We start from the raw sequence: 27,156 nt of genomic DNA, 5'->3' as shown, positions 1-27,156 counted from the left end.
CCTCCCCATTCCACTTTTAAGAAGGTAATAAACTAAAAATAAAATTTTCATATCACAATGGCAAAAAAAAAAATGAAATATTAAAATCACTTAAGAAAATACTCAAATTTCGTCCATTTCTTCGCTGACTATTTTACAAGCATTTTTAAATATTATTAGCGACACAGTATTCATGGAATGATGGAAGAAGAAAATGTAGTAAGGCCTCACCAAGAGATGGCAAGTCTTTCTTTGGCTGAAAAAAAATATCTTCTAGCTGTTGAACGCGGTGATGTTGCTTCTGTAAGGAGGTAATTAAATTATTTCACCGCTAGTACAATAACAGATGCACAAAAATGTCCACTCTATTCCATAATTTAAAAAATTACCATTTCCGATCAGGGAACTAGTACTCGATCACTCCATGTATTTGTATACCTATATATATTAAATTTCACTAAATATATCTACACAAATACATGAGAGATCGGGTAGTAGTTCCTTAATCAGGTACTGAGTCTCTCTTTACTCGTTAAATTGAATTTTATAAATTAAATTTAATTTAAAATTAATAAGAAGAATAAATAAAATAATTTAAGGATGTTACAACGAGCACAACAGGACGAGTGGATAAACATAAATTGTGTGGATCCATTGGGCAGATCAGCGCTTTTGATGGCAATAGACAATGAAAATCTTGAGATGGTTGAGTTATTGATAGAGTACAAAGTCGACACTAAAGATGCATTATTACACGCAATATCGGAAGAATTTGTCGAAGCTGTTGAGGTGCTTCTCGAGCACGAGGAGACTCTACACAGGAAAGGCGATCCCCACGTAAGCAGCTCGGCTGTGTCGTCTGCTTGTCATATGCCCGTTCGTAGCTTGTACTACTCACGTAATAACTTGTGTTGTTTTATTTTATTTTATTATTGTTATGTTTATGTTTATGTTGTCATGCTGCACAATCCACTTATACAACTATCTGATGCTTATACAGTAAACATTTTTATTTTAAATTAATACTTTTATTTTTAACTTTTTACTGATTACTTCTGTACCAACTGCTACTGCAAGCTTACTCAACTTTATTAAACTTTTTTTTCTGGTATAACAATATTAAAGTTACATTTGTCTTTGTCTATGATAATAACAATAACAACAAAAACAACAACAACAGAGTTGGGAAGCACTTCATCCAGACACAGCAACTTTTACTCCAGATATAACGCCTCTAATTCTCTCAGCTCATCGAGATAATTATGAAATTATTAAAATACTTTTGGATCGCGGTTCTGTTTTACCTATGCCACATGATGTTCGTTGTGGGTAAGTTTATTTACTTATTCAAAATTAATTACTTAAATTTAAAAAATTACACCCGCGAAAATTTTCTCTGACTTGATATTTTAATCGTAAAGATCTATAGTTTTTTATTTTGATTAAAAATATCAATAATTACTACCATTTAAAGTAATTTCCTTTAGTATTAAAAATTATTGTCAGAAAGTTTCAAATTTTTTAGCAAAAATTTGGACAACAATCTTTTGAAAAATTCTTATAGACTTAGTCATAAAAAAATTAATTTTTTTAAACATTCAAGTATATATTTGCATATAAGTATACCATATTTTAATGGTTTATATTTTGAACGTAAACCCACCATGGGACTGAAAAATTTGAAAAAAAAAAAAAAAAAATTGAAGATTCATCAATTTTTTAAATTTTTTATCCTCAAACTACGTGGCCATAAAACTAAACAGTTATTTTTTTTTGACATATTGCTGAGTAATTTCAAAAATTTTCAAATTCAAAAAATCGATAGGCGGTAAAATAAATTTTTCTTAACATCGATGAAATTTTGTTATTATTTTGTAAAAAATAATTTTATTTAAAAATATTTTGAATATGTCTGCAAAAGTCCAAGTGTTCCAACTACTCTTATTATAATAAAGAAACTTTGAATTATTACGAGTGACGGTAATGATTATAAATAATAAATTTTATAATTGTAAGTAGTACTGATAAATAATTAAACGGGATGTAGGTGTGACGAGTGTGTGACCTCAAGAATGGAGGATTCGCTGCGACATTCAAGAAGTAGAATAAATGCATACAGAGCACTGGCATCTCCTTCACTGATAGCTTTGTCTTCCAAAGATCCCATTCTTACAGCCTTTGAATTGTCGTGGGAGTTACGGCGACTGTCTTTCCTAGAGCATGAGTTCAAATGTGAATACCAGGTGTGAATAAAATTCAGGGACTATTATCATTATCACTTACATCCCAAGATACTTTATTAATTCACTGTAGCTTATAATTTATGTAAATTTACTTTTCAAAGTGGATTTCATTTACTCATACCAATACAAACTTAGCACAAACAATTTGGTATTCAACAAATACCTGCTAGAATTCATCAAATATAATTTATCTAAGTTCCTCTTTATCGGATTTCAGGAACTTCGACGTCAGTGTCAGGATTTCGCTACTGCGCTCCTAGATCACACGAGAAGTTCCCACGAACTTGAAGTACTTCTCAATCATGATCCAACGGGACCAGCATTTGAACACGGCGAACGTATGCATTTGAATCGATTAAAATTAGCTATTAAACTTCGTCAAAAAAAGGTTTTTATTATTTATTTTATCAAGAAAATACAGAAAAAATTAAATTTTTATTTTTTTTTCAAATTTCCAAAGTTCAAAAGTTTCATACCTCTAACAAAAGTACGATAATTTTTTTAAAAATTCTAGATTTCAAATTTTGGCGGGAAAAAAATAATAATTTAATTTTTTCGTGTAATTTGAATATCATAAATAATAAAAATATTTTCGGTCAGTTTGTTGCTCACCCAAATGTACAGCAGCTCTTAGCGTCAATTTGGTACGAAGGATTACCAGGTTTTCGCAGGAAAAATATGGTACTGCAAGTATTAGAAATAGTTCGAATCGGAATTCTCTTTCCAATCTTCAGCGTGGCATATATAATCGCACCTCACAGTAACTTCGGACAAACAATGAGGAAGCCTTTTATTAAATTCATCTGCCACTCTGCTTCCTACTTCACATTTCTCTGTAAGCAACAATAACAAAACTCATAATCATAACTTTAGATGTTTAAAATAAAAGCAAAGCCGAAATAAAATATAAATATACATCAACAGTCATGCTGATACTTGCCAGCCAGAGGATAGAAAGTGTAATTGGTCTCTGGATGGGTCAAGATATCTCTGAACACGAGCAAACAACTCCAACAAAACGCGGGGCAGCTCCAACTCTCGTTGAATGGTAAGTATTATAAACTATTGATCGTTTTTGTCAACGTATCTAGTAAATTACACAACCGCTTACTTGGTTACTGGGTCAACAAATATATTATTATAATTATTATTCAATAGATATTTAATTTTGTATTGTATTTTATTGGATTGTTTTGTATAATAGGTTTATCTTGGCATGGGTGTCAGGACTAATTTGGTCCGAAGTTAAACAACTGTGGGACGTAGGACTCGAGGAATATGCTAATGACATGTGGAATGTAATTGACTTTGTCACAAATTCACTTTACGTTGCCACTGTCGCGTTAAGAGTTGTGGCTTACTATCGAGTTCAAAAGGAAAATGAAGGGCAATTAGCTGGTATGATAGTTGAACTCCAGAGAGAGCAATGGGACACGTGGGATCCCATGCTCATATCAGAGGGACTTTTTTCAGCTGCTAACATTTTCAGGTAATTTTATTTAATAATTTATTTAACCAACTGGTTATAATTATTATTTGCAATTATATTATGTCCTTTATATCTTTAATAGCTCGTTGAAGCTGGTTTATATCTTCTCGGTAAATCCTCATTTGGGTCCACTACAGGTATCATTATCCCGAATGGTTATGGATATTATGAAATTTTTTTTCCTCTATGTACTTGTATTATTTGCATTCTCCTGTGGTGAGTGGTACGTTAATTAACGAATTTATAAAAACTTAATTATGGTTATTATTAATCCGTACTTTTACTTTATCATATTTATATTAGGACTCAATCAACTGTTGTGGTATTACGCGGATATGGAGAAAAAAAGATGCCCGTCGGCTTCGTATCCTTACAGTAATAACAATACCACCACTGATTCAAATGCTTGCATTGTTTGGAGACGTTTTGCTAAGTAAATATTTATTACTTATAATTACCCAGTTAAATTTATTTTTTTTAATCATGCGCAAATCCTCTATTTATTGGACATACTAATTTTTTAATCTCCTCTGTGCCTATGATTCTGAAGTTAGCAGACAATTAAAAGTTTTCGGATTTTTTTTTCAACAAATAAATTACAAAAAAACAAAATCTAAAAATATTCACATGTAGAAAATTAAAAAATCTATCAGTGCATTTTTTTAAATATTTTTTTTTTTTTTTTATAATTTATCATTTCGAGTAAATTTTAAAAATTATTAGACATAAATAATTGATAATCTTTTGCATAAACATTTTTAAATCGAAGACGTTTTTTTATAAATTTTCAAATTTTTAGCGGACATTCTAATTTGTATATTACAAAAACATTTATTAAAATTTTTTAAAATATATAAATCATTTCGAGATTTTCTTGAATATATATGAGTTGAAAATTCAGGTAATTATGTTGGGTAAATATAATATATATATACCTATTCCAGCTGGTATTTATGTAGTGTAAATATTAAATATGTTTTGCACAAATATACGTATTTCAAAATTTATGTACTAATAATATACCGCATAAGCAAAGCCACTGGGGATGTCAATTTCGGAATGTTAATTAGTAAAATTATGAAAAAAGACTTATGGGCAATTTTTAATTAAGTTGATAACCAAATTTTATTATTAGCAGTCATTTTCCAAAACTTTACCGACCATCTGACAGTTTCTCGAACGTAATTTTTTTACATTATAAATTTGATTGAAAATATTCTATTAGAGAAAAATTCAGGATTTTACTCACAAAATTAATGTTTTGCGATTAAGTTACTAATGACACAACTCAAGAAAGGATACGATAAAATATCCGATTAAATTTATCGATAAGGTTTCGGCTCTCAAGCTAAATCATTTCCAATATCCGACTGCTTCGGTTTCAGATAAAAAAAGCTCTAACATTTATACCTAATCTTAAGTAATCGATTTCAAGTGAACGCAATAAAGTGTTGACGATTATAAGCTTAGCTTTAATTTAAGCCTCTACTTTTTAAATATCAAATCAAATTTATTTACCATCACTCTTTTTTTATTTTCTCTACACTTTCTATTCGTTCAAATATTTTAAGAGATTTTCAAACACCCATCACACATTCAAATTTTAAAAATAAAAAATTTATCGAGTGAAAGTGATCACATAATGCACTTAAATTTTTTTTCTAGGCTGCAAACATGTCATGTACCAAAAAAAAATCACAAACAACATTAAACTTGATACTTTTTCAAGCCCCGAGCTCTCATGACATAAATTTTCTATCACATTTGAATTTAACATAAAAAATCTATAAAAAGTAAATCCGATTTACACGCAAAGAAAAATAATTATTAATAAATTTTTGATTACAGTCTTTTTGAAACAATTCAAACACTTTTTTGGGCAGTATTCGGTCTAATAGATCTTGAAAGTTTTGAACTGGACGGTATTAAAATATTCACAAGATTCTGGGGCATGCTGATGTTCGGTACTTACTCAGTTATAAATATAGTTGTATTATTAAATCTACTGATCGCAATGATGAATCACTCGTATCAGCTGATATCCGTAAGTACGAACTGCAATTTCTTAAGCTCTAGGTGGGATATTATTTTTTTATTATGCGATGACAGGAAATTTTATTCTAATATTTTTTGCTGCTCTATAAAAAACTGTAATCCATCTCCGTAATGCATTTTTAAATTCTTACTCTTCATCTTGATGCCAATAGGAGCGTGCAGATGTTGAATGGAAGTTTGCGAGAAGCAAATTATGGATCAGTTACTTCGAAGAAGGGGGAACTGTACCACCGCCGTTCAATATTATACCGACGCCTAAAAGCATGTGGTACATTGGCAAATGGATCTATAGAAAATTCTGTGGACATAGTAGAGCTGCTAAAAAAGAACACATGAGAACTATACGTGTAAATATCATATTTATATTAATATATAAAATATACAAATTTTTTCACTTATCTACTGATTGATAAAAAATTTTCAGATGTCACATTAATTTTTTTATTAATAATTTTTTAAATTTATTGCAAAAAAATTCACGATTTTAATTGAAAAAAAATTTGAATTCAAAGAAAATGTAACTTTGATGAAAATTCTTGGATTGAATATCTATTTTCGAGTACTTTTAATTCTTTTAGTGTTCATAAGTATCTTTAAAAGATAAAAGTAAAGAGAAACTGAGTTTTTAATAAAAAATTGAACTTCAATCTGTCGCATTCTAACTTAAAAAGTTTCGGCTATAAAATAAAGACCAATAAACTCTACTATTTTCTTTACTTACTTATTATTTTTTTAGTGCATTTATTAATTAAATTTATCATGTGATAAAATGGGAAGTAATTGAGTTAAATAAATTTTGATAAAAATAAATTTATCAATAAAAATGTTAACATTGAGCAGAAAAAATTTTTAAAAAACAATAAATAATTTCTATGGAAAATGCTAATAATTTTTAATGAAATTCAACTGCAGTTGATAAAATGAAATTTTTTTTTAATTTTTAAAGCCACATTAAATATTTTTTACGACCACTAATAGGAAAATCCATACAACAAATTCGCAAAAAAATACAAAAGCAAACAATTCTGAAGAGATAAATAGCAGAATTATTTGTTGAACTTTAAATTAAAATTTCCGTCGTAAAAAAGTTTCAAGCGACGATATCTAAAATCAATAGTCGGTACGCGATGAGAATTCAAAGCGCAGAAATAAAAAAACTTGAAGTAATGATAAAAAAATTAAACAATATAGTATAATATCAGATCAATAAAAGTCATGTGATCCCTGGATGAGTTGTAATAAGAGAGTTTAAATTTCGTTCCATTAGCGTAAAGCGAAGCAAGCGTCGGAGCGAGATCTGAGGTATCAAAGTATCATGAGAAATCTTGTGAGAAGATACGTGACTGTGGAGCAGAGGAAAACAGAGGGGGAAGGTGTCACTGAAGACGACGTCAATGAAATAAAACAGGACATCAGCGCATTCAGATGTGAACTTATTGAGATCCTGAAGAAGTCTGGAATGAATACATCAACATCCTCTGGAACCGGTACCGGTGAGCCCCAGTCTCCCTCCTGCACTCCTTTGTCATCTTCACTTTATAACGATATAAATATATATAGATATATATTTACAAATAAATACTTTGTATTCATCCTGTAGCTTAGCACTCACTATTCAAATCCAACGCTTTTATGACCTGCATGATATCTCTTTAATATGTTTCGAGTATAAATATCAATGAAGATACGAGCAAGTCATATTATTGAATGTTCAAGGCGCTGGGGGTAAAAAAAATAGACAGAAAGAACGGAGATTGATGAAAGGATTTAATATTGCGCCCCAGCCACCCGGTGGCAGTGGAACTTTGCCGCCGGTTGCGGAGTTCATTGCGTCTCTCCAGCAGGCTCAGGATGAGAACTCGGAAAATCAGGAGCTCTTCGGTAGCACATTGAGTAGCATATTTGGACCTGCAACTACTCCTAAGAAGAACCCTCATCATATTAGCACAAACAGTGTGCCGGGTCTGACGACTAGCAATCGACAGAATCGGTGCACACGCAATGGATCCCGTAAACGCCGCTGGGGAACTTTGATTGAAGCTGCCAAAGCACGTTCACGGCTCATTGGTAAATTTATTATCTTATTAAGTGTACTAGTTTACAAAGTTTTGTACTAGAGTGTATAAACTAGGTTTCTGAAGTTACTTTTGAGGTTGATAGAGAATCTTCTATTTTAAATTTAGTATCTGCGCTGGGTTTCGAGTGTAACAACTTTTATTATTGAGATAAAAAATTTTCTTGGGGACTTTAAACTTAAATTAATGAATGTGTAATTTTATTTCCAAAGACTGAGTGTTTTATAGATCAAAGTTCAACCCTACAACGCTTTAATGAACTCATTAAAAAAATAAAAAGATTATTTTATAAAACTAAGAAAATAATTAAAATTAACAAGACTGGCTTTGGTTTTAATTATTGTATTGAGATGCAAAACAAGTCATGATAAACCTCAAAGTCTATACTTTAAGACGCTTTCAGAAATATGTCAAATAATAAACTCAAGAGTTTTCAGTCAAAAGAAAGAATAGAAAGCTGTTTAATTTTATTGTTTTGTTTTTGAACTGCAGCTTAGGGAAAAAGTGTTGGGTTAAATCAATAAAAAGCTTTCGAAAGCTCAGTTTCAGCTTTGAAACGAGAGATTCATAGGCTCCACAACTTTTTTTTTCCGAGTTAAGATAATTTTCAGCGAAAGTCTTCTTTGCTACGGCATTAAATAAAACGGGAATAAAGTGACTCAAGGAAATTTAAGAAATTGAAAATTGAAGCTTGGGGAATACGCATTCAAGTTAATTTGTTATAATAGATTCAAAAACTTTTTCAGTATACAATGGAACGGAAATTGACTGAATTTATCCTTGGGTCGGTTTGAAGTTTATTTATAAAAAAATTTTTTAGCTATCTAATTATACCGGTTTTGGGAAATATACATTTCAAGCTTTAAAATATTATTTTTATATTTTCATGGGATTTTTTTTACGGAGATGTAGACGTAGTTTTGTAACAGTAAGCTTTCTCAATATCCTCAAACATACAAGAGTTGAGGCAATTGTAAAACTAAAAAAAAAAATTATACTTGAAAACGAGTATTAAATTTTCATCACAATTTTAAATTTCGCCTCGACTTTGCGACGGCTGGGTTATAATTCAACTTGATAGAATTTTATTCAAAGCAAATTTAAAGTCAACATCACAAGAAACGTCAAAAGTAGTATTTAATAGCCGAAAAAAATTTGAAATAAATTTTATTTAGCCGGTAGATCGAGATCTGAAGATTCCATGTATCCACCAGCATCTGAAGATGGTGGATTCCGTTCCGAGGGTTCATCAGATTCAAAATCATCTTTAGATGGTGCCCCGCAACTTCCATCAACTCACGAACATTCCCAAGTGACAAGTCAGAGCACCAACGGACGTAACGAAAATCACCACGTGTTTTCTCACGGTCTTGGTCCAGCTCTCGCAGCTCTTCGTAAGAAGCGCAAAAAATTTTCCGCATCTCGTGCTTCGACTCCCGTAATAACCAGTGAAAATGCCAGCACTGTCGACAGTTTATCAACGTTGCCAGTTCGAAACTCATCGACATCTTCGGCGATCGGTAAAACGACGAAAAATCAATTACACCGAGCTAGCAGTGTCCCAGCTCGCAGTCCAGATCTTTCGGCGCACAATTTATCAAGACGGCACGACTCGACCCAGAGTCAGCAGCCAAGTCTCGACACCATTGAGATTGTTAGTGTTAGTGAAAGACTCGGTAAGTCCTTGGATCATTAAAATAAATATCATTACTGATATTGATTATCATACTTTATTTTTTTATTTTCATTTCCTCTTGCTCGCGTAAAGAAAACGATGATGTAAGAATAGATGTTGAACCACTGAGTCCTTCAACGACGGAAGAAAGTTTTCTAGGTCAACCAACAACCTCAAGGGACTCAGTACCAGTTCAAAGTCTTACGACAAGCGTCAAAAGAAACGGTTCTGCGACACAATTGCAGAGACTACCAGGCATTGAGACAATTCGTGATGTCACCTCCGGCTGGCTCTGAGGCTTCAATACAATCAAATTGACTCGATGCTTTTAATCCTAAAAATTCATAAATTATATTTTAAAAAATTATTTATATTATTTATATATATACACAAATATATATAAATTAAATTCAATTTATTAATAAATAAATTGAATTCATAATGAATTTAAAAATAAATATAAAATAATATTGACAAGCGCGCAGGCGCCTTTCCATTTTTTAAAAGAAAAATTTATTAAGATTAAAATTATCTTACACATCATCAATTCGCCTTTTAAAATCGTCTAAAAATAATAAATTAAATCGCGAATTTGTTTTAAACAAAAACGTATTTTTTCACCAGCACGCTGTAAATGAATATAATGATCGTAGTGATGTCATATCATCACACGCGTTTCCAACTGCCAGAATAAATTACTGCTAATGCTGTAACTCGATAAATCACTATTATTATAATTAAATTATAAATCATTTATTATTTATAAATTAAAATTCTAATTATATTTATTTATTTTTTTTATTTATAATACAAAGTATAAGTAAAAAAAAAAAAAAAAAAAGTAAATGTTGACGATTACAAGTATTTGTAAAAGCATTTAAAATTTTATTATCAATTAAAATTGTCGATTATTAGAGTAAAGTCGAGTAGAGCCCGAGTTAGACGATGATGTAAGAATTGTTAAAGAAAAAAAAATATATATATAAATATTAAATCATTTAACACACAAACTGGTGGATGAGACGTTGTCGTCACGACCAAATATCACCAGTTGATATATTAATTGTATTCCAAATAGAATTTAAATTAGTATTTTAAAAACAGAAGCGCACAATGTCGAACGGTCGCCGATTGTCGCGTTTAATTATATTAATATCATTAAAAATTATAATTATAATAAAAAAAATTATTATTAATAATATAAAGATTAGTTTTATTTAATTACGTCTAGTTTATTTTTAAACTAAATCTTATTATTATTTAAGTATTATATAAGTTTTGTATTTTACTTTTAAGTCATGGATTACTTAAGTATTGTGTGAGCAAATTTATTATTATTACTGATAATTATTCACAAGGAGCAAGTTGACATTTGGCACGTCGATGTAATTTTCTTGGACAGGGACGTCCTCCATTCTCTGGCTGTCTCTATAAACGTTAATACAAATAAATTATTGCTGATAATTTATCACACATGAATGGAGACAATAATTATTTAACAGGTTGACAAAAGAAACAATTTACGTAAGTGTTAATAAATAAATAGATAAATTACCTTGATCATTCTGAAGCTGGTTAATTTTCCAGCACCACAAGTAACACTGCAAGGAGACCAAGGCGACCATTCTGATACCATGCAATCAACTGGAGGTGGAGTGAAACTTTGTCCTAGACTAGACTGTCCAGTAGGTTGCTGGCCAGTTAATGCAGCTTTGACAATTCCACATGTGCTTGAACACTCTTCGAAGGTCAAGAAATTGTTGCGATTCCCACGACAGCCGCCGTAGCCAAAGGAAATGCAAGTGAGTTTTTTAGAATCAAAAGCCCAACGCTGGAAATATCCGCGACAAGGTCCCACGTCGGCTTCTTCCATGCAAACTACTTTAGCGGTGGCCATGTCGAAGGTGCAGTCAGCTTGGACTAGACAAGATCGCTGCTGGATGTGTTCGACTTTAGCAGAACATTCTTCTTGACGCGATGGATCGACCATCAGCAATCTCGTTCGTATTTTAACGCCTTTGCCACAACTCGCGCTGCAGGGAGACCAGTCTGACCATTCGGTTACGGGACAAGTGGGATCGAGTACTTCTTCAGCTCCTGAAGGACACGCAGGTCCCATACACTTGTCTTTCTCTACTAGAGTAACATGCGGGCATTTTTTGCGGCCCATTTTATTGACAAATCTCCGAGTTTTCATTCTAAAACCTACTCCACAAGTTGTCGAGCACTCGGACCACTCGGACCAGTCTGTTGTCTCGCAGATTACTGGATCTACATCGAGACTGCCTGTTAAATTGTCATTCTCATCCTCTTCTTCGCCTCTACAACAAAGCAGTTACGTAAATTTATCAGATCCGTTAATTTGCAAGTCGTATTTATTTAATAATTAGCGATACTTACGGACACTCGGCAACACTTGCAACGCACATTTCCTTAGAAACTAATTGTCTGTTACATTTAAACATCTGCGCTTTCTCTGGCATTAAGTACGAACGCGTACGCATGCGAAGACCTTTGCCACAGGTGACTGAACAAGAAGACCATGCAGTATATTCTGTTGTCGCACATTCAGCTACACAATTAATTTTTTATTATATATAATTTATTTAGTTATTTTATTTTATATAATACTTTTAATTATTTTTTTTTACAGTAATACTTAAAAATATAAATACTAAATAATACCATGATAATTATTTTTCTCATTTTTCAAATTTAAAATTATTCCTTCCTCTAATTAGGGGAGTTTTTTACAACTCGCAAAAATTTTTCGCCTTTTAATTTAAAAAATGATTAAAAATTTTTCTTCTATGATCCAAAACTTAAAAAACTACATTTTAGCCGCCAAATAAATTTAAAATTTGAATGAAATAATTATCAGATAGATTTCTTACGTCGCGAAGTATCTTCAGTATTTTCAGCAACTTCAAATTCAGCGATTTGTTCCTTCAACTTTTCATCACACCCGCGCTCAATAACTTTTTCCCTCTTGATGTACAACTTAGCGAGTGGCAGCATTTGCTTACCACTCGCGTCATAAAACGGCGATCTCGGATCCTCTGGATACATGGTCGTAATAGGCTTCATTTTTTCCCTCGGTTTGGTCTCTGAATTAGGCGACATATAACTGATGCCATTGTCAGTTCCCGCATCCCAGGGATACAAATCAATTATCAAATTCTCCTTCCAGCTGCAATCTTTCTGGCAAAGATTTAATTTACTTACACCAACTACCCAGTCAGGACTGGGTCCAAGCATCGAAGCGACTGATAACAACGGATGTTTTTTATCAACTCTAAAATTCATTCATTTATTTATTTGTTTATTTATTTGTTTATCAAAAAAGTCTTATCATTTTTTTCTGTTACTCCATAATTAAATAATTACCGAAAACTTGTACTAGTATTTGTATTGACATTAGGATACCAGAGTCCAGCAGCTTTAACAAGCGTCCTCAAGTACTGTGACTTGGCTCGTAACTCAGATTCCAATCCCGATGCTGAGCCCCACTCAGCTAATTGACGAAATCCGTCAGTAGCAATATGATCAGCTCCCCAGAATGAAAATGAACTTTCATGAGAGGCACCAATTAGGTCACTGAAGTGCGTCAGCCATGCCGAGAAGGGGAAGTCCTTGGGATGCGTTGTTTTAGACCAAATACCCTCCATAATAAGCTGCAATCATAAAGCATAAAGTACTTAAATCCAAGTGTCAGTGGGTTGATTATATATTTTATCTTTTTACTCTCGCTCTTACTCTCATTCTTAATTCAGCTTGCTCCATATTTTAATTACCAATAACTTACTTGATAAATAATCATATAACTTACAGAATACTTGGCTTCATCACAAGCACAGCAGCCTAGCTCATCATCTGGACTGACTATGTCATCACTGGACGCCTCGCAAAAATGTTTTACAAGTTTGCCATCCGCTGCGTGCCACACTGACGGACTTGTCATGACCATCGCGGTGAAAATTACGCAGCCTGAGCCTTCTGGAGGAGATCTCCACATGACCTGGACTTCTGACTTTGGGTAGTCGACTGTCTCGATTACTGTGTTGATGCAATCTTCGTCAAATGAGGTCAGAGCATCTGGATAGAGTTGGAATGACCCTACTTTTGACACTGGACTGTTTGGAGAATACTGCGAGTCAACTATGAGCCGGAACCGTGAAAAAGTCGGCAAGTTTGCCGTTGGATCTGTCAACAGTAAAGCTGGATCACCTGGAACAATTATTTTATATTAATTAATGTCAATAATAATTGTAATAGTGATAATAATGATAACGTACTTCGTATGCTGACTGAATAAATTGTATTAGGAATATACTTGGAATTATTTCCACTTATTGATATTTTGAACCCTCCATCTCCTGGTGTACGTGCTGAAGTCGTTATAAATGGAGCCGGTTGCAAAATGCATGAAGCTTTTATTAAATTTATTATACATGCTAACAACAATAGCCTAATTAATACCCAAGACATTTCGCTTTAATTTATGTTGCTGTTCGGTTAATTTTATTTATTATCCGCTAGTTAAAGAACATTGTCGGCTGCAAGAAGACGTGAGACTGAGGGCGAATGGGCTACTGCTGCTTCTTGGTGAATTATCAGTCACGTGGGTGAGATAATAGAACGGATGCGTAGGCTAAATATCAACAACGGAGCCTGAAAAAATATGTTTATTTAAATTAATCTTTTAAAATTATTTATTTATTTATTTAGAAATTATGACGATAAATAAATAAATTTTTTTTAAAATATTTAGATACAGATTTTTAGATATAATTGCTGGCTGAATTAATATATTTTATATATTTTAGTCCAAGAAGTTTAGGTCATAGTTTATCTCGGGTAACCATTGACCCTAGATAAATTTTATTTGTAAATCGGAACATTTAAATTTATAGAATTTTATTTTTGTCGTAAAAACTAAAATTTTTTTATTGTTATCGAGAATTTAAAGTTTTATTATTATTATTATTTAAATATTTTACAAAATTTAATTCGAGTTATTTTTTAAATTTTTGAATAAAAAAAAATAAAATTTTAATAAATAAATTTAATGAAAATAATTTTAACGATAGAAGGTAACAAGAATAAAAAAGGGAATTCCCGTAATGATAAATGATAAAGTAATATTGACATGTGGTGACCTCTATAAGAGTAAAAACATGCGTGCGCATATTGATCGCGGCTGAATTAAAATATTGTCGATTAAAAAAGGAAGTAAGGATAAATAGCGAACAAGAGAGAAGGATAAATAAATGAATGTAATACTTGTTATCCAGAGTACGGTTTACATATAACTCGGTACGTGTTTAATCTCAATTATCTTCAATTTTTTCTCACTATGACTCATTTGCGTATTAATATTTTTTCAGTGTCACTGCCGGTGTTTGACGAACAGTAGCTATTTTATCAGAAAAGTATTTAAGATGACCAGGAATTGTTTATAAAAAATATATGCAATATATATATAGATAATAATTTATTATTAAGACAAAGGCTTGGCGTGCAGGTAACACGCAAGCGCGATAAGAGTGAAATATATATGAGTGTATTAATAAATAATGATGGTGTAGATGTTTTTTGATAAGACTTAGAGGGAAGAAGGAAGTGAAGGATGAAGTGAAGGACGCGGTGAAGAACAAACATAATATACGCGGCTGTTTGTCAAGATCATGGCGAGTTTAGCTGGAAGTTCTGCTGGATTTCCGAGGCCACCGACGATGCTCGAGCAATTGCTCGAAGAGATAAACTTCCAGAGGACCAAGGAGATGAGGCAGCTGCTGAAAGATGGTTAGTTTTTTATTTATTTACTTATCGGTTATTGATTAATTCACTTATAATTTAATGAGAGGTAGCGTAATTATAGTTTGAATGATAAATACATTTAATTTGCCTTGCTCTGCCTTGTAGATTCAGGTTTTGTGGTACTGCAGGGCACGACGTACTGGACGGACCTCTTCGTCAGGCACTTTCTCTTCCAAGGTGAGCACACGATCGACGGTGATGACCTTCTCTTCTTTGTGAGGAAGAAGCACATTAAAACTTCATCTCGTTATGTACCGAAATTTGAGACTGAGGTTGATGTTTTTCGTAAGGACAGCAAAAAATTACCTATAGGTGATCCTGATATTGATTGGGAGGAAACTGTTTATCTCAATCTTGTTGTTCATCAGTTTGATTACACTCTTACTCTGGCTATTTGTACCAGAACTAGTCCAAAGGAATTGCAAGTAAGTTGAAGTAACATGTAAATTTTTTATCAGATCAGCAAACTCGAAAAATTTATTTCAATTTTTATGAATTAAAAAAAGACAATTGTCTGAGGGGTCGACTCCTAAGGTAATGATCCCAGTATGCGCGCTCCGAAAACGAAGTTTTTGAAAAAAAAATCAATAAAAAGAAAATTACAAGGGTATTACCTTATTCTTCGTTTCATTTATTTAGTTATTCAATTAATTTTTCATTTTTGTAAATTTTCATGAGAAAATTTACAAAAAAATTTTTTTAAAGTAAAATCTATTGAAAATAAGAAAATATTTTTTTAAATTTTGCCAGCTGGCTGACCTGACAAAAAATTTTAATGCAATTTGAAGAGTAATAAAGTATGAACCAGAATTTTCAATTTTTATCATGAAGTAAAAGAAAAAGTTATCTGAAGGTGGTAATTTTATGAACAATTTAATTAAAGGTACTCAGGAGACATTCACAAAAAGTGTACGCTAGTCCAAGTCGCCGACGAATGGACGCAAAAGGGGATCTTGAAGAAATGACTTACCCGCATATATGTTTTATGGTTGACAATTTTGACGAAGTATTCTGTGATATCTTAGTTAGAGACGGAGAGATGGTTTGCGTTGAATTGGTAGCTTCCGACCGCGAAGGCGCCGTGCAAGGGGTTATTTTTCTCGGGTCTATTAGATATGACGCTTTAAAAAAAGTCTACGATGCTCGGGTAAGTCCACTTTGAATCTCCGTCACCAGGATCTTCCAACAATTGAGTTATTTAATTTATTAACAATTTCAGTCAAGTCTCAGTACCAAAATGGCCCAACGCATGACTTTCGGGCTGTTTTCCGGAGCTTCTTCCCAAAGAATCGAGTTTGTTCGTATGAAAGGGCCTCAAGGTACTTGAATTATCATCTATCGGTTGGTTACCAATAACTGTAACTTATTTTCTCAATGAATTATCAATAGGAAAAGGACATGCAGAGATGGCAGTAACAAAACCAAAGGGTTCAGGAGCAGAAACTCCGACATCCGAGCCTGGTTATTCCGTAACAGACGCCCTCTGGGACGCAGATTGGGACGACGCCGAAGAAATATTCATGTATCGGCATCAGCGACGTCTCTCAGACCCAAGCTCAAATCTAAATAATTTCGTCCGCGGCGGCTGGAGAACTAAACCCGATTCAGCAGGTACTAAAGCTCGTTCCGAGAATGAGGGACTCGATTCAATGGCCAACGGTTTGAGCGAGATCGAAGCCGGTGATGTTCGTGACGGTAAATAAATCTTAGCACTAATAGTTTTTTTTATAAAAAATACTACCTATTTTGTTGAGCAGATGTCAGAGAAGAAGCAATGATTCATCAAGACTTACACTTATACGCTTTCCTAGATTCCTTGATAGTTTCCGTTTGTACAGTATCTTATAAATCGATTTAACGATTTAATTCGATCACACTTGCATGCCAATGCTGCATGATTCCAATCCTGCGGGAGCGGAGAAGGCAGAAAAACCAACGAGTGACGACATTATTATTATTTTTTTATTTTTTATTATAAATCCGCGATATTAGAAAAACAATTATTTATTTATTTATTTTTTTTTTTTTTTGAATTTCTCTCTTCTCTACTCTCTCGTTAACCTACACCTCCTGGCCCGAACGTCAAAAATAGTCCCTGGCATTACACACAAGTGATACGATGACTAAAAAATTATTATCAGAGACAACTTTGATAAATTATTTAGCTTTAGAAAGAATTTACTTTATAGCTGAAAATCAAGCTAGCAGCTGGGGCGGCAGGGTCGCGTCCCCAGTTCGCCAGAAAGAAAATCGAAGAAGTCCTCGCTCCAGGCGACGTGGATCATCTACATCTAGAGATCGTAGTGATTCATCATCAAAGCCATTGGCTAAAGACAAATCAGATAAAACTTTAACAAATAATCCACGTGAGAACGATAAACGTTTATCACCGCGACGTTCTATCGGTGAGTTTATTGCTTATTATTATTATTATATATAATAATAATAATAAATGAGTAATAAACCATTTACTGAACTGTATAAAATGACGATCTAGGAATACCAAAACGACGACATCGTCGTCATCATAATATCGAAGTTGGTACCGAGTCAATTGTCACAACGTCAACTACTGAACGTTTGACAGATGATGTAATGCAGAAACTTGACACAGGAGCGATATTAGTTCATGGAAAAGAGGAACTTCCTCTAGGTTATGGAAGTAATAACGACAATCGAAGAATTCCAAGTTACCCGATGGATATTGAACGTCAAGAACGTCATAATGATTCTCGACGATTTGATAGAGATGAAAATTCCGTTGAAAATTTACGCGGAGCTTCGAGACGCCACCGCACGCGTCGCTACTTCAGTGATGATGAGATTCTCGGTGCCATACGCAAACACGGACTGATTAATGGACGTGAAGATTCAGTCAATGGAGTCAAGACCAATGGAACAGAATCGAATGTAATAAAGTCTAGTAGAGTTAGCGAAATTGATGACGTTAATCTGGAAAATTCTGAGCAGGATGACAATGATCTGAGTTGCAGAAGTGAGCCATTGAAAGACAAGAATGCAAATGCTAAAATTAGTAGTAATAGCAAGGTTGTCAATACGTCGCACAAACAAAGTGCGACATTGCCAAGAAGACGACGAAGGCGCGCGTTGTCTGGAAGTGTCATAGGAAATCATCCGCTTCCACCGCATCGTGTTACTCCGGATGGCACCGCAATCTACTACTGGTGTGAGCTTCCCCGCCGCCCCGGCTCTCAGGGTAAATTTAATAAACGCCCTGTTAATTAAATTTATTAACAACAAAAAAAAATGATATATTTATTGACCTATGGGCAATATCCCTCTTTTGATTCCCTCTATCGTCACTCGTCCGGTTTGTTTTATTGCTCATTATTATTTAATCTGTTTGATAATTCAAAATTATAAATATTTGAAAGTGATTCGATTGATTGATCACTGGAATTTTTTATTTTAAATTAAAACTAAGAAAAAATTTTTCTGGACTTGAGGTGTCAGGACACGATTATTTATTAATACAATCACAGTTATGAGAAATATGATCGAATCAGTTTAAATATTGACTGCATTAAATCAATACTCGCTGCTTCTTTTCTACATCATTGCGATTTACTGCTTTCTCAGCATTTTGGTATTAATTATTACCACATAAATATGTTTATACTTTTTGCTGCAACGCTTTTAAATTAAACGTTTAATTAAAATTCACACGAAATTTAACGTTTGCGGGAATAATGAGGGATTGACCTAGGTCAATTTAATTTTTTTTTTGTTATTAATATTAATCTTGTGATTTATAACTAATTAATTAATTAATTAATTTGTGTTGGTGTAATTAAACAGAGCTAGATGACGGGGCGTACAATCCACTGTGGACAATGCGAGGTTTCACTCAGACATTCCATTTTTGGAAGGAAACTAGGCGAGCACAATCCGTTCCTCTGAATGCATTCCTCACATATATTACTTTGCCATGGTGGAGTATTGCCAAAGGTATGACAAATATTTACATAATTAATTATTTTAAATTTCATTACGGAAATTATTAAATTTATATAATAAAAATTATCGAAATTTGGTTCTGTGACTTTAGATCTGAGGACAAAATAACCATAAATATACAAGCGCGGAAATTTCAAAATTACAAATTTTGAGTCAATGAAAAAATTGTTCTTATAATTTTTCTAATAATTTATATCTGATTTAGGAAATCCGGAACACAATGAGCACCTTTTTCAAGAAAAAAAATCTATCTATCGGTTAACCCTGCGGGCCAGCCCCAAAACTCTTCGAGCTTTTATCTAGAAATCTATAATAACACGAACACATAAAAGTAAAGGAAAAAAATTTCTCTACGATTTCTCTAGGATTTGTCTAGTATTCAGAGAAGTCTTTTGGAAAAATGCTAGCATACACAAAAATAGAGAAATGTCTATCGATTATTTGTGCTCTGGTTATTTTATCAAATTTTTTTTGTCCTCGGGTCTATTCGCAACTCCGAAGATCGCAACTAATAAAATAATAATTTTTTTTTTTTTAGATATACTGGACCATAGAGAAGATCCAATTCTCACATTTTAGCCACCGGCTCATAAAATAATATTTGTTTTTCTACAAAACCACAAAATAAAATGTAAACTCATAACTTTATGTATAAACTTGATAAACAATACACTGGATTTAAATTATAAAATGTAATTAAAACATTTTTATCACTTTTTTAAACCATTTCCTCTATGAAAATTATGAGTTATATATAAGTAAATAAAAAAAAATAATAGATTATTTTTTATTGGCGGTATAAATGCCACAAAAAAATAAATAATGACTTCAGTGTCGCGTAAAGACTAGAAGTGTCCAGTCTAGAGGAATAAAATATTTTTTAATCGTATTTAATTAATAAATATACATATATTCATACATAAATATATAAGACAATGAAGAAGAATATAATTTTCCGCTTGACTTTAATGTTAATCAGCAGTGACCTCGATGTTATATGGGGACAAGATTACTTTGAAGTTATGAATGAACAGCAGTGGCACAATAGTAAGTTAAAAATTTTTATCAATGTAAGTCTATTCATCAATAAATATATAAAAGATTAGAATATTATATTTATTTGTGAAATAGAATAAAATAAAAATTATAGATATTTATTATCATTTATTTAATACTAGACCAAGCAAGAAATGCAGTAACTAAAAAACCGGAAGTAAATTTTACGCCAAAAGTATCAATACCTAATACAATTAAAAGTACGGTAGAAAAAGTTACTAGTAATTCAGGACAAGAAGTAGGCAAGTAAATTATTTTTAAATCCTAGTTTATTGCGTGGCAAAAGATGAAACAAGATTTCAGACCAGGGTAAAATTGACCATCCGAAATCTGAAATTGTGTTTTATCCCTTGACACGCAGGACATTTTTCATATTACCTGCATTGATACTGGGATTGTTAATATCCAGAGTCAGTCGAAACCGTCTAATTTCTAACCGATAGCGCAAAAAAAATAATGTATTGAAATATGAAAATCCTTCTTATCTTTTATGAGAAAACAAATTATAAAAACTAGCGCATGCGCCATTCTTCCCACAAACAGAGGCAGAAATTTAAACTTTTAGGTTCAGACCTGGTGAAAAATATACTAATACATGACACGGAGAGTACTAGGACGTCCCTATCTGCGAATTTTCCTCCCTAGTCTATGATTCGAGTAGACAATTACACATGTGAGTTGAAATGTCCTATTTTCCTCTCTTGGTGTGCAATGTGACCGTTAGTTTGATTACTTGACCGCCAGAGATGAAATTAAGTCTGAAACTAACGTGTCTTTCTTAGAGAAGAAACTGATTATTTACCCGCGAAATCTTATTGGTCTGAAGCTAACTCGTTTTGACTGGCAAAGCAGGCATTGAAACTCGGATTTCCAATGCAGGTGACATGAAAATGCAATTAAAATTCAAGCTGAATAATGAGTATAAAATAAAAACATGGACATAATCTGTTATAATAGAGTGCCGTGGAATGACTAAAACATTGAGCAAAATGGGTAAGGATGTAATATGTAAACCGCGACCGACGTTGGTTAAATTGAATCCTGACTCTGGATACATTTATATTCCCGACGTGATCTTAATAGATCGCTGCGACGGACGGTGTGGTCATGAGAGTCAGTCCTGCATGCCTATAGAGACAGTCAGTACCCGTGTCTTGGTACAGAGAATGCAAATAGGCTCTTTACACTCTCCTTGCTGGGAAATTCAAGTTGAAAAACATACAAGATGCAAGTTAGTTGCTCACTATAAATAACAATATTATAAATTTTAATCAAACAGATAAACATGCATTAAGTTTTCCAAGTCCAAGTCAAAGTCAAAGGATAAATGAAAGGATGTCGTGGTTTTAAATTAAGATAATTAAATATTTCCCGGAATAATGCTGATGGTTATTTTAGATGCGATTGTCAACTCATGTCGAGTGATTGCAATTCCCGGCAGAAGTATAATCAAGATGACTGTACATGCGAGTGCAGTAATATCAAGGAGATGTTGGATTGTTCGCTGAAGGAAGACATGTTTTGGAATCATGATACTTGTCGTTGTTCTTGTTTAGCAGAGGAAGAGACTTGCTCGACTGGATTAATGTGGATCCCTTCGCTGTGCAGGTTTTCTTCTTATAAATGAACTCCATTATTATTTTTCATTAACTATTTATTCAAAAAATATTTTTTCAGATGCGCTAAAGTTATGATGGGCAACGAAGTTCCCCGAGATTAAAAATCAATTAAAAACAATGTAATTATGACATTGATGCTGATGAATAATCACCAAAATTACTCCAAGTATGATCCCAGAGACTTGGCTTTGATCGTGGGTCTGGTTTAACATTTCGTGGCGGTACTGCTGTTTCATTAATTTTATTCAATGCATCAATTAAAATTACTAGCATTTCATTATTTCTATAAATAAAAATACATAATCAATAATAATACAATTATTAATTGATCTTAATAAATAAATCAGTCACTTACTCTTCGGCAAGATTATTGAGCTCGCAGGGATCGGTACGGATGTTAAAGAGACAAGGCAAGACAAGCGCGCGACATTTAGCTAAAGTTTTATTCCTCTTCCCGCATTGAACCCGAGACTCTTCTCTCAAATTGATGATCAGCTTATCAGTAAGCGGAAATTCTAGATCGGACATGGCTCTGCCTGCAGGACTTTCGATTACCTGATTGGTATCGTAAGGTAGTTCCCAGCTGGATGACCCATACCAATCGTCCCAGGCGCCGCGGTAAGTTGTACCTACAATTAAAAATGAATAACAAATGGTAAGTAAATAGTTTGTTATTTATTCAGAAAACGTTTGGAATAAACAGCGTTTAAAAAACTGGCAGACTAAAGTCTAGACTATAATATATGTCATAAACCTTTCACTAGCTTCCAGTCGTCAACAGTTATCGCAGCAGCGCCGTATATGTCGTCGATATTGTGAACAACAGCACGCCGCGGCGACGGGTCTTTATTATTCAATGACTCCCACATGTCAATACCATCAATAGCTCTAGGTAGAATTGAATTATTACCACCTGCTACTGTTAATAAAGTTGGTAGCCAGTCAGTAATATCCATTAGTCCTCGATAAACTCTTCCGGGTTTTGATAATTTTTTTGACCAAATAAATCCACTACCTCTGACTCCACCTACCAATTTTTATTTATTTAAAAAAAGATAATTATTTATGTTATATATTTATGACATATATGTATATACCTTCCCAATAAGTATTTTTAACACCACGAAGAGGGAAATTAGATGCTGAGTTATCATTAAATCCTGCAGCAGGACCGCCATTGTCGGTCGTAAATACAATTACGGTATCAGCAAGCATCGATTGTTTCTTCAAGGCATCAACGACTGCACCAACAGAGTCGTCTAATTTGCTCAACATTGCCGCGAAACGTCTTCGCTTGTAATCTTTTATGTGATCAAATTTAGCGACGACTTGATCGGGTGCTGGAAGAGGATTGTACGGGTTCGCTGAATGGACGGCAACATGTGCGAGGTACAAAAATAGCGGGTCGCTTGAGTTGTGATTGCTAATTACCTTGACGGCTTGATGAGTAAAAATGTCAGTTGAATACTGGCCATGCAGATCCCAGGCTGGGTCCAAGTTTCTTCTCATATCCAATCCCCAGTCAGGCTGAAAATTAGTAGACAATTCAAATTTACTTAGAGGTCGTTTAATTTAAATAATTAACGCACAAATTCAACTGCTGTATGATCAAAGTAATCTTGATGACCAGTCCAATAACCAACGTGACTCTCAAATCCGCGATATGTCGGTGTATAATTTCTCATATAATGACCCAAGTGCCATTTACCGACAATATGATTTTTATACCCAAGGTCTTGGAGGTATTCAGGCAAAATTTTCTCCGTCAACGGTAATCCCCACGGCTCTGCGGCCATTATTACCTTTACAGATATAAACTTTAATTCAACTTCTCGGTACTAGTTGAAATCATAATTAAAATAATCATTAAAACTTACTCCATGCTGCATTCCAGTATGAATTGGATACTTGCCCGTCATCAGTGCACTTCTAGAAGGCGTACATATTGGAGCTACGTAATATCTGTCAAGTATTACTCCTGTATAAGCTAACGCGTCGATGTTGGGAGTTTTTATATCTCCAGCACCATGAAATCCTACATCATACCATCCCTAAATAAATAAAAAAGAAATTTACTCTATTACTATTATTATTATTATTAGTAAAAATTAAATACTTCAAACTATAAAAGACTCTCATAACAGTGCAAAAATGTTTATATGAAATTTATGTCACATATATTACATATATGCGTACACAAAACAATATGTTCGATAAGTTTTTCATATATATCGACATATATACAGAATATATGAAAATGTATGTTCCCGCAAAAAATCAAAATGTCACATATATTTGTCACAGACATATATTTCTGTGCAGGCAGATATGATCATATATATGATAGTAAAAATTGGTCTTTATCTGATCATATATGATGATATATGTTCATATATAGGCATATATGTCCATATATAAATGTGTATAGTCATATATGGTTTATATGATACTATGCTTCATATATGCCCATATATGAGTGTATATGATCATATATAAAGTCCTATATGATGCTATGCTTCATATATGATCATATACGAAGTTCTATATGATACTATGATCATATATGACATTAAACATGAAAGTTATGATCAGATATGAATTAATACAAAATTATAGTCATATCTGAACTTATATCTGATGATATATGAGCTCATATCTGATTACATATGATCATATATGATCATACCCGTGAAAAATGAATGATATTGTGCAGGCACTTCAAACTTTAAAGTTTCCCAAAATTTACAAAAACATACATTCGTAAAATTTTTGAATACTTATATAAAATATAATTAAATTAATTATCGGATTGAATACTGTGTTACAAAAATTTAAAGAAATTGGGACTTGGCCAATTAAAAAAACAATAATAATATTAATAATAACATAATCATTAAAATTATATTGTCTTAATGCTGATATATATAAAAAAACATATAAAGTTATTTTAAAATATTTATTTATCAAAGACCGGCGTTCGAATGAGCTTATCATCTGTCGCAACAATGTATATGTATATATATATATATGAATATAAATCAATATACAATACACAATACATAGTTAAGCTGATGTAATTGCATTCATACTTAAAATGTATACTCATACTCATACTTATATACTTATACTTGTACCAAGTCATCTGCAATGATGAAAACAATGTGAGGTGATTTTACCAAGGCCGCTGAAGTCAGGCCACACAAGAAGATGAAGCCGAGGATCCACATTGTAAACTGATAACCCTCACTAAAATTATTAATATAAATAACAATCTAATGACCTTAATCTTTCAAAATACTTATTACAAGTTAATTAATTATAATTATTATTTATAATTTACCTCTATAAATTTTTAATGCTGATAATAATAATGGTAATAATGATGATGTTTTTATCAGGATACCAGGACTAGACCATTGATTTAAATTAGAGCTCTTAAAGTTATTGCTTTTTTTTATTTAGTTTTTTTCAAGAGCGTGTTGTTTCACGAGCAAGAATTATATGAAGCAAAAAAATTTTTTAAGCGATCGGCATTTAAGTGTACTCTCTCCTCAACACTTTGCTGTAGAGTTTGTAGAGGGAGCGTCCTCTTAACATTTTTTTTTCCTCACTTTTCTCATCGATCGTTCCGGAGTCGTTGAACCTGCACTCTACTACTCGTGATACTCTCCTAATAATTAAAATCTATTATTTATTTATTTAAAATATTAAATATATATATTTTTTATAAAAAAAACACATCATATAAATAACAAATAAAAAAATAGCTCTATGTCAATTTAAATCCCTGGTAATCGCGGCTGTTAATAAAAATACGCTATGTTTATAAATAATTATAAACTAGTCAAAAAAAATAATTTAAAAATTTATAGAGATTATTACATTTAATGGACTGATATAATATATATGTGATTGCATTTTCATAAGATAATTATATATTAAGTGCTTATCATTAGACCTTTCCACTCGGCATTAGGTAAAAATATGCCACGAGTATTATGAATGTAATAAATGTGATAAAAATTTTATAAAGATAAAAATCAATGACATTTTTTTAGCATTATAATTTTTACAAATATTTAGATCTATGGAGATCTGGATCTGGTATTATATATAGATCTATGATCTACAAAAGACAATTCTTTTGAGTGATAAATTGAAAATTTTTTATTTCAAACAAAATTTCGTGGCCTTTATAAATAAAAAAATTTCAGATCCAAGATCTAAGATCTAAGATCTACATGAATCTGAGATCTAAATATATGTCAATAAATCTGAATTATTTTTTTTTTACATGTAGTATGATAATAAAAAATGAAAATTTAAAACCTGAAAAATTTAGATCCAAGATCTAGAATCCGAGTAGATCTAGATATAGTCTAGATCTAAAATTTGAGATGTACATCGATCTAATGATTTCAGTAGATTTGAATTAACTTGCATAAATTTATGATGACAAAAAATAAAAAATAATTATATGAGATCCTAAGAGATGCGGTTTGATATAAAAATAATCATATGATCGTCAACGGATTATTTATAAACCAGGACGATGGAATTCCGTGGGTCTATATAGCATTAACACACGCCCCCGTCAGTAAGTATACAATATACTTAAGGAATGGCATCTTTTAGTTTACATCTTGGCAGTTTAATTTAAGTATATAATTCCTGAGTTACGTATCATCATTCTTTATATTTCTTACTCATGTATTCATTTAAACTTAAATGTTCAGTTTTATTTCACTCTCGACTCGCTCACTCTTTATTCATACTTAACTACTGGTAAACCTTGTCGATGACACGACCACTATTTTTGGTGCTTTCGTATTTCATATATATATAAATATATATACTCTGACGAACAACTCCTCGTATCGAGATGCAGGTATACCTATAGGTAGAGGTGTTTTTATCGAACGCCCTCGAGTCATTCGCGGAATCCGCCCCCAACAGTTAAATTATGTATGCATATATATATGTATACTTGGAATATATAAGAGAGAAAGAGAGAGTACTATGACTTGCATTCTATTATTAAATACTTGCTATTGCCCTCTTGCTGCTTCACTTACGCAAGTTTTGTCAACATCCATTTATTATTGCGTAATAAGTTCAATATGTAACATAATAATGAGGAAAATTTTTTTTACATATTGTAATAACA

The 27,156-nt window shown here is 32.4% G+C and overlaps 5 protein-coding genes across 13 annotated transcripts in view; 3 read left to right on the top strand and 2 right to left on the bottom strand.

Moving 5' to 3' along the window:
* LOC103573089 (transient receptor potential-gamma protein) overlaps positions 1 to 9,839 on the top strand; it is a 136,640-nt gene extending 126,801 nt beyond the window's left edge. For 5 of the 7 annotated variants that reach the window (XM_008551962.1, XM_008551990.2, XM_008551970.1 and 2 more), the window contains 16 exons: positions 160 to 290; positions 579 to 816; positions 1,160 to 1,308; positions 2,027 to 2,222; positions 2,440 to 2,610; positions 2,823 to 3,057; positions 3,147 to 3,270; positions 3,427 to 3,711; positions 3,794 to 3,927; positions 4,015 to 4,144; positions 5,560 to 5,755; positions 5,919 to 6,113; positions 7,034 to 7,259; positions 7,483 to 7,833; positions 9,017 to 9,517; positions 9,610 to 9,839. In XM_008551962.1, the coding sequence (XP_008550184.1) occupies positions 160 to 290; positions 579 to 816; positions 1,160 to 1,308; positions 2,027 to 2,222; positions 2,440 to 2,610; positions 2,823 to 3,057; positions 3,147 to 3,270; positions 3,427 to 3,711; positions 3,794 to 3,927; positions 4,015 to 4,144; positions 5,560 to 5,755; positions 5,919 to 6,113; positions 7,034 to 7,259; positions 7,483 to 7,833; positions 9,017 to 9,517; positions 9,610 to 9,812 (3,465 nt within the window). In that variant the 3' untranslated portion in view covers positions 9,813 to 9,839. Of the gene's footprint in view, positions 1 to 159; positions 291 to 578; positions 817 to 1,159; positions 1,309 to 2,026; positions 2,223 to 2,439; positions 2,611 to 2,822; positions 3,058 to 3,146; positions 3,271 to 3,426; positions 3,712 to 3,793; positions 3,935 to 4,014; positions 4,145 to 5,559; positions 5,756 to 5,918; positions 6,114 to 7,033; positions 7,260 to 7,482; positions 7,834 to 9,016; positions 9,518 to 9,609 lie in introns of those variants that run through there. The other 2 variants (XM_008551980.1, XR_008403836.1) reach the window with 2 other exon arrangements.
* A 513-nt stretch (positions 9,840 to 10,352) lies between these two features.
* LOC103572902 (spondin-1) lies at positions 10,353 to 14,207 on the bottom strand. The gene is made up of 7 exons (XM_008551715.2): positions 13,812 to 14,207; positions 13,346 to 13,743; positions 12,904 to 13,190; positions 12,411 to 12,811; positions 11,917 to 12,088; positions 11,072 to 11,837; positions 10,353 to 10,944 (listed from the first exon to the last, which is right to left on the bottom strand). The coding sequence occupies exons 1-7, from the start codon at positions 14,002 to 14,004 to the stop codon at positions 10,864 to 10,866; spliced, it is 2,298 nt and encodes a 765-aa protein (XP_008549937.1). The 5' UTR covers positions 14,005 to 14,207; the 3' UTR covers positions 10,353 to 10,863.
* A 537-nt stretch (positions 14,208 to 14,744) lies between these two features.
* LOC103572894 (uncharacterized protein KIAA0930 homolog) lies at positions 14,745 to 20,004 on the top strand. 2 transcript variants are annotated; one of them, XM_053739912.1, is made up of 10 exons: positions 14,745 to 14,832; positions 14,904 to 15,321; positions 15,442 to 15,761; positions 16,220 to 16,483; positions 16,556 to 16,655; positions 16,726 to 17,031; positions 17,526 to 17,741; positions 17,834 to 18,553; positions 19,156 to 19,305; positions 19,853 to 20,004. In XM_053739912.1, exons 2-10 carry the CDS (start codon positions 15,204 to 15,206, stop codon positions 19,891 to 19,893), a joined length of 2,235 nt encoding a protein of 744 aa, XP_053595887.1. In that variant the 5' UTR covers positions 14,745 to 14,832; positions 14,904 to 15,203; the 3' UTR covers positions 19,894 to 20,004. The 2 variants fall into 2 exon arrangements, with proteins under 2 accessions (XP_053595887.1, XP_053595888.1); XM_053739913.1 differs by lacking the exons at positions 17,526 to 17,741; positions 17,834 to 18,553.
* A 171-nt stretch (positions 20,005 to 20,175) lies between these two features.
* LOC103572877 (balbiani ring protein 3) lies at positions 20,176 to 22,132 on the top strand. 2 transcript variants are annotated; one of them, XM_008551686.2, is made up of 6 exons: positions 20,176 to 20,361; positions 20,493 to 20,612; positions 21,328 to 21,363; positions 21,454 to 21,601; positions 21,769 to 21,978; positions 22,048 to 22,132. In XM_008551686.2, the coding sequence occupies exons 1-6, from the start codon at positions 20,250 to 20,252 to the stop codon at positions 22,088 to 22,090; spliced, it is 669 nt and encodes a 222-aa protein (XP_008549908.1). In that variant the 5' UTR covers positions 20,176 to 20,249; the 3' UTR covers positions 22,091 to 22,132. The 2 variants fall into 2 exon arrangements, with proteins under 2 accessions (XP_008549908.1, XP_008549901.1); XM_008551679.2 differs by having other exon boundaries at positions 21,328 to 21,601.
* On the bottom strand, positions 22,030 to 25,533 carry LOC103572887 (arylsulfatase B). Its single transcript, XM_008551692.3, has 8 exons — positions 25,330 to 25,533; positions 25,124 to 25,235; positions 23,867 to 24,040; positions 23,579 to 23,791; positions 23,087 to 23,516; positions 22,744 to 23,016; positions 22,345 to 22,618; positions 22,030 to 22,272 (listed from the first exon to the last, which is right to left on the bottom strand). The coding sequence occupies exons 2-8, from the start codon at positions 25,214 to 25,216 to the stop codon at positions 22,113 to 22,115; spliced, it is 1,617 nt and encodes a 538-aa protein (XP_008549914.1). The 5' UTR covers positions 25,217 to 25,235; positions 25,330 to 25,533; the 3' UTR covers positions 22,030 to 22,112.
* Between the last annotated feature and the right edge of the window lie 1,623 nt (positions 25,534 to 27,156).

The sequence above is a fragment of the Microplitis demolitor genome, chromosome 6 (genome assembly GCF_026212275.2).
Source record: "Microplitis demolitor isolate Queensland-Clemson2020A chromosome 6, iyMicDemo2.1a, whole genome shotgun sequence".
Taxonomy (NCBI): Eukaryota; Metazoa; Arthropoda; class Insecta; order Hymenoptera; family Braconidae; genus Microplitis; species Microplitis demolitor.
Note: the sequence above shows the minus strand (reverse complement) of the source record. Positions and strands in the feature narration are given on the sequence as shown.